Source organism: Gavialis gangeticus, unplaced genomic scaffold (genome assembly GCF_001723915.1).
Source record: "Gavialis gangeticus isolate Ggan-Ray unplaced genomic scaffold, GavGan_comp1, whole genome shotgun sequence".
Taxonomy (NCBI): Eukaryota; Metazoa; Chordata; order Crocodylia; family Gavialidae; genus Gavialis; species Gavialis gangeticus.
In genome coordinates, this window is record NW_017729022.1 from 69,032,829 (window position 1) to 69,039,868 (window position 7,040).

Here is a 7,040-nt window from a genome sequence, read left to right on the forward strand (position 1 = left end):
CAAGGTCCCTTCCAGCCCTAGAATCTATGAAAACATATGGCCTGAAGGCCAGATTTGGCCCATAGAAGTGGGTCACCTGGTCCACAGGGCTTCTTGTGGACTGGACCACCCACCTCCATGGGCTGATTCAGTCAGTAAGGCTTGTCACCATTGCTGCCAGAGCCCCTACAGTTGTGGCATCTACCTCCATTATTTCAGCACAGCTTCAGAACCAGGATTTTAAGATCAGTAGCTGGGGAAAAGTCGGGGGATAGGGAAGGAAGAGCAACAGCAGCATTAAACTCCTGGGTTCCAGAGATGGGCTAAAACAATGGCTCCAGCAGCTGACAGGATTAATGGTACCACTGCCACTCATAGGTTGTCCAGTCTGCAGGAAGTCCCAAGCTCTCTTACGAGAGGCCCCACGATTCAGATCTAGCCCACAGGACCCAAGTTGGACATTCCTGGCTTAAATGATACCTTGCATATGGCATTTAAACCAACAGAAATACATATATCCAATTCACTTATGTAAGTCTGCGAAGGCATGTTTTTAAATGGACTGAATGCAGTAGGAACACTCAGAAGTTACTGAACTGGCTTAACAGTATTGGATTTAAGGCAAGAAATAAAACAAAATAAGGCTACTGGGCAAAATTATTTCAGTCATGAAAAGATTTTAGAAAAGCAAATCATAGGAGCAAGGCAAGAATGAGTTATGTAATTTGTAAATATTGATAAAAGGTGTTTTTGGTAGGGTTGGAGGGCTACGGTAGTTGTGATAGAATCATGGAGTCACTGAATCATAGAAAATTAAAGTTGGAAGGAACCTCAGGAGGTTATCTAGTCCCACCCCCTGCTCAAAACAGGACCATCCCCAACTCTACTGGTCCAACCAACTATACTTTGTCTAGCCAGACCTTAAAAACCTCCAAGGATGGAGGTTCCATCACCTCCATGGGTAACCTGTTCCAGTGCTTCACCACCCTCCTAATGAGAAAGTTTTTCCTAATATCTAACCTAAACTTCCCTTGCTGCAGCTTGAGACCATTGGCCCTTGTTCTCTGATCTGCCACCATTGAGAATAGCCTAGCTCTAGTCCAGGAAGTGTGTAAAAAGCAGGGTTTAGGGGTGACATCTTTTACTGGATGAACTGTATAGTTGGCAGAAGTGTTAGGCAAGCTTTTGGGTACAAAGTGCCCTTCTTCATGTCTGGCTGGCAGACTTGTCAAAAATAGTTTCCAATACAGAAACTGCAATACACAACAGTTGTGCCATTCAACTAAATCACTATCAGCCTGTATACAATCCATTGCACTAAGCAGCTCCACAACAAATGAGTCACAGACCTAGAAATAATGTAAGATGTAGGCTGTTAGTATAAACCTGTCTGGGTCTCTGTTCTCCTCTTTCTCTCACATGACTCCAACAGCTCTCCACCAGAAGTAGTCTCCACCATTACAGCTTCAAGAGTTCCAATGACGACACTGATCATTCAAGCCTCTGAAAGTTGTTTGTGGGGTGGTTGAAGGAGATGTGAAGGAGTTATAAAAATATAGAAGATGTGTAATGAGTAGGCCTCTGTCACACCTTCGCCACTGGGCCACAATGTTATCAAGGGAAAACATGCGCCATAACTAACTTCTGAGCTTTACCCACTGTACTTCACACTGCCACAGACTCCACTGCTCCCTCTCAGGTGAGTACTTCCTATCAGAAAGGAAGGGACTTAATACTACAAGGCTAGAAAGGGTCCCTATCTCAAATCCAGAGTTGTCTTGGATTCAGGTAAATATGGTAATAGAGGGAAGAGAGACAATAGGAGGAGATGATAAATGAACACTGACAATGACAGACAGAAAATGGGGGGGAAAAAAAAGTCAGAAATGAAATCACATTGTAAAGATTAACAAGAAAAAAAAAAAAGAGAAGCTTTCTGATGCCCTGGAGAGCAGACTGAAGAGTATGCACAGAAGTACATTAGTGTTTGAATGAGGCCTGGCTCTACATGACAAAACATTTTTGAAAGGATGAGCAGCCAGAAACTAGAGAGGCTTGGGAAAACACTGCATTTCGAAAGAAGGAAGTCATACATGAGAAGTCAGAAGTCTTGCTCCTGTTATTTCTAGTTTTTCCTCTCTCCAACATTTGGAGAATCTCTATGATGACTTTTATTTTAAACTGAATTTACTAACATAAAAATTAACACACAGGTCTAACCATCTTTTAGTTTGTTAAAACACTATGTATAGTAATAATTCATCTTAAAATTTATTAGGTTGAATAGTTTTCACCTAAACAGCTAAAATATTTATGTAAGGGTAAAATATATCCATAGCACTAACCTTTAGAAATGCTGGAAGTAGTCGCCATTTTTCCTGAAAACAAAAACACAGTCTGAAATACTTTAAGAATGAACAGACTTCCAAGAAGTTTGATCAAGATTTTCCTAACATTAACAGTGTTAAAAGTCAAGTCTATATGGACTTAAATATCAACATAAATCAAGTCAATCAACCAAGATTAGCAATAATAATGTAACAACTTAACCATATAAAAATCAATATGTACAGTACCATTCATACCTGGGGCACACAGAAACACTGATAAAAATTTCCAAGTGTTTTTCTCCTCTCACTCTTCTGTTGATGTTTAATGTTTTCCAGCAAGAGAGAAATCCAGTTATGACCTTAATATCACAAATATGCACACAGTTCAATGGGACAACTATTACAGAAAGCTTCTTCACTGTATACAAGCTAGCATGATTATAGTTTCTATAAAGAAACAGTGAAACTGGCTAACCACAAAGCCCTGCACAGTATACAAATCTAAAACTGAAAAAGAGAATTCTACCTATTTCTTTCAATTATACAATAATCCCATGTGCTATTTTTAAGCTCCTATAGGTACAAAATACTCAAGACAAATGTGACTTTCAAGTTGACTGTGTATTAAGTTTTATAGGCACCTAATGATTTAAAGATTCTGAGGATTAACCAAGCATGGATGACATTTCAGAGCATCTATTTTAATAAACTATTACCATTTCATGGAGTTTATTCCAGTTGGATGAACTCACTTGCACCACAAGCAAAAGGAGCCTAAAATTAGTTTTAGGGAGTCAAAGTGGATACAGAACCAAAGTAAAAGTCACAATGGGCCTAGAAGCTTCAAAAATAGCAGCCTCTACTCCCTTATACCTACTACATACGGGCTGGATTTCAAGAGAAACCAAACACAGTCAACTTATTGACCTCAATAGGAGAGAAACAGGCTCAGCAACTTGCAGGATGAAACTCTACAGAAGTACACACTAGAATAAAGTGCTGGGCTCAATCCTGCATTGTGAGAGCAGCAGCTGCTGACACTACTACTGCCATCAAAGATCACTTTTGTGGTAGTAAAACAGAGACATTAGAGGCTGGAATGTTAATATCCCTCTTCTACCCAATAAATCCCTATTAGCCAAGAAAACCAAAACAAATAAAAAAAAAATGTATACATGCATACACAGAAGGAAATTAACTAAATCTCAAATAAATAGCACCACCTCTACTCCAAGCTTGAAAAGGGTAACATGTCAAATTCCCCCATAAAATTCACTGATGACATCACCATTGACAGGACATGAAAGATGCTTGGACACTGTGGCCATGGACAGCAGTGTTAAAAATCTTAAGTAAACAAATAGACAGACAGAGCCCTCTGTGACTGGGTAACAGCCAATCTTTGCTTCTCATACTCCAAGCCTTAAGTCCAAGGCGTGTCCACACCTTGAATACTGTACCCAGTTCTGGTCCCCACACCTCAAGAAGGATATAGAAGAACTAAAGGTGGTACAGGGAAGAACAACAAGGATGATTGGGGGTATGGTTGTATGGAGGGTTTTCCCTACTAGGAGACTCAAGAAAACAGGCCTATTCAGTTTAGAAAAGCGATGCTTGACGGGGGGACATGATAAGCATTTACAAAATACTAAATGTTGAAGAGAAAGTCAGTAAAAAGTATTTACTCTCTCTCTCTCTCAATACAAGAACTAGGGGACGCAAAATGAAACTAGTAGGTACTCAGTTTAAAATTAACAAAACAAAGTTCTTTTTCACACAGACTGTCATTCAAGGGTGGAACTCATTGCCACCAGTTGTGGAAGCTGACAGTTTAGCCAGACCTAAAGAAGGATTGGACAAATTGCTGGACAAAAGGTGCATGAGTAGCTATTGAGCATGGGAGTTAGGGCCACAGCCTGTGAACTTCCTAGACCTTAAGTGTGCCCAGACATGAGCACGGAGATTGCTCTGACATGCCGGACACGGGGAGGATGAGGGACTGCGTTTCCCCACCCTGCGCTCAGCACCACCTTGTGACCCAGCCCCACTGCCAGCCTGGGCCCCACACTGGCTCCAGGCTCACCAGTCAGGGCTGCATATGGCAACAGCAGCTGCAGCCCCCCCCCCGCTTGCTGCGCTGGGTAGTGTTTGCCACCACTGCCTCTGGGCTGCCCAGCGCGCAAGCTCCAGGCAGGCAGCAGTACCCAACACTGCCTGGCACGGCAAGCGGGGGGGGGCTGCAGCTGCTGCTGCTGCCAATGGGCAAGCCCAGAGTTGGCTTGGAGCCCAGGCTGGCAGCAGGGCTGGGTTACAAACCAGTGCTGAGCAAGGGGAAAAGTGGCCCCTCGCTCGCCCCATAGCCAGCACCCTGTGCTGTAGCTGCTTGCAGCCCACATGGGACTGCCTGTGCCTGCTCCAGACAGCCCCGTGTGGGCTGCAAGTGCCTGCAGCAGGGAGCCCTGGCCATGGGGCGGGTGAGGGGCCACTTTTCCCCTCGCTCAGCACCAGCTTCTTTCCTGCCAGTGAGCAGGGGGTCGGGGCTGTACGCCGTCCCCCACCCATACTGCAGGGCCGGGGGTCACTGGGAGCGAATGGGCAGGGAGCTAGTGGAAGCACAGGGCTCACATCAGTGCCCTGGGGCCAGTGCCAGCATGGCCCAGAGCAGGGTGGCAGGAGCACAGGATGGCAGACAGCAGGGGCTCTGTGGAGCCAAGCCAGCTCCCCACTCCCTGCTGGTGCAGCCCAGCCCAGCTCCACAGACCCCTACCAGCCTGTGTCCTGCTCTGGGCCCCACCCTGGGACATTGGTCCCAAGATGGTGACCAGGGGCAGGGCACCTGTCAAGGGGCAGGGCTACCCATGCAGCCCTTGACAACCTGCCAAAACTGGGTAAGTGGCCCTCTGCCCGAAATAATTGCCCGCCCCGGCCCTATGATCTGACCCAGCCAATGGCAACGTTCTTTTTCTACCCTGGGAAATGACCAGGCGTGCTCAACATGACAGTACCTGCATACGGCACCAGGCTGGCTGCCATTGCTTGACCTGTCCCACACCAGGCACCGGGTAACACTGAACCCTGCACTCTCAGTGCCCCAGGAGGGACACAAGCCCCACTAGGAAAGCAGCCCCCAGGCTGACTCAGAGGAAAAGCTACAGAGTCATGGTACCCCTAGTATCCCCCCTAAAGGAGGCCAATGGCCTTTCCTTCCCCCACCGCCCAGCCCCACGGGAAGCACAAAGGCAGCCTGGAGCTGCTCCACTACAGGGAAATGCCAGCAAGCGCCCCGCGCGTGCGCAGTCGAGCAGCTAGCACAGCGCGCGCCCAGCGTTCGAGCAGCCGCCAGGGGGCGGAAGAGCACAGGGGGGCACACGCCTGCGGACTGTAGGGGAGGGTGTTCTGCTGCAGGGCTCGCGCCGGAGCTGGCGTCCCTTCTGGGACCCGCGGCGAAGGGAGGGGAGGCGCTCACCTCCACGGTATTCACGGGAGCCGCCGCTTGCTCCGGGCTCAGCGTCCCCAGCTCAGCAGCCAGCTCGTCCATAGTGCGGGCAGGGAGAGGCAGCGACGGAACCAGCAGACACACACGCGATGGACCGTGGTGCAACAGCCAACCCCACCCCCAGACACCCGCGTCACAGCGGGAACGTTCCGCCGCTTTTCAAGACCCGCCGAACGCTAGATCCACCCACACGGCCTACCCCCGCGTGGGCTCCTGCTCTGCTCCCTGCCCTGTGCTCGCTCCTGGAGCTCCTGCTCCGTTTTCTGCTCCCTGCCCCATCTCCTACCTTGCTTTCTGCGCCCCATCCTATGCCCCCACGCTTGTCTGCTGCTCGGCTTTCTGCTTGCTGCCCACTTCTCAGTCTTCTGCTTTCTACCCCGTGCTCCCTTGCGGCTCATCTGCTGCTCTGCTTTCTGCTCCTTGCCTCTCTCCCTCCTCTATTCCTGCTTTCTGCTCCTTGCCTCTCTCCCTCCTCTGTTCCTGCTTTCTGCTCCCTCCTCTGCCCTCCACTGTGCTACACGCCCAGGCTACCTGTGCCACCCCTGCCATCGCACGTAAATTGGAGCAGGGCATTTGCCCAGGGATCACCCAGGATATTTGTGGTAGAGGTAGAACCAAAAGTTTCTGAGTACTTGTCTGGGGCTGGACCAAGAAGGCCACCCTGTCCCCAGCGAAGGCTGCAGCTCTGGAGTTGTGGAGCCTCCTCAAGATCCCACCACTGAAACTGGGGAGATGGGAGCAGAGAGGAATGAACAGCAGCTGCACAGGTGGAGCCAGGAGTGTCAAAAGGACACCTCAGAAGCACATGCAAAATAGTGACCCTCCCTCATTCTGCAAGGAGGGGACTTTTCAGGTGATTCAAGTGGCGGTTTAAAGGTAGCAAGATTCACAGTAAAATCTTAGTGCTCCATTTGTATTAAAGTTTGTGCTTAATGCTAAGTACCACTTAACTGTTAGGAACAGGCTGGAGACTTCTTTTTAAATAAAACATCCAACTTGTCATAAAGGAATGGGAGGCAGAATTAATAACCACACTTTGCACTTCTACAGCAGCATCTGTACCATTTTAAGTCACTGGTTCATTACTTTGGGATCATGTCTGGTGGCTGTTAATGGCCAGCACCAAATTCAGAGGAAACACAAAAAAAAACCCACCCATACTGAAAATCTATCATAATCTATTGAGCAGACAAGGAGTTTCTTCTTAACTTTGTGCAGTTATTGCTTCATCCGGT

The 7,040-nt window shown here is 47.9% G+C and overlaps 1 protein-coding gene across 1 annotated transcript in view; it reads right to left on the reverse strand.

Moving 5' to 3' along the window:
- The window catches only part of POLR3B (RNA polymerase III subunit B), a 180,542-nt gene extending 174,674 nt beyond the window's left edge, over positions 1–5,868 (reverse strand). The window contains exons 1-2 of the mRNA XM_019515336.1: positions 5,776–5,868; positions 2,325–2,357 (exon numbers count right to left, since the gene is read on the reverse strand). Coding sequence (XP_019370881.1) covers positions 2,325–2,357; positions 5,776–5,847 — 105 coding nt within the window. The 5' untranslated portion in view covers positions 5,848–5,868. The remainder of the gene's footprint in view (positions 1–2,324; positions 2,358–5,775) is intronic.
- Positions 5,869–7,040: the final 1,172 nt, after the last annotated feature.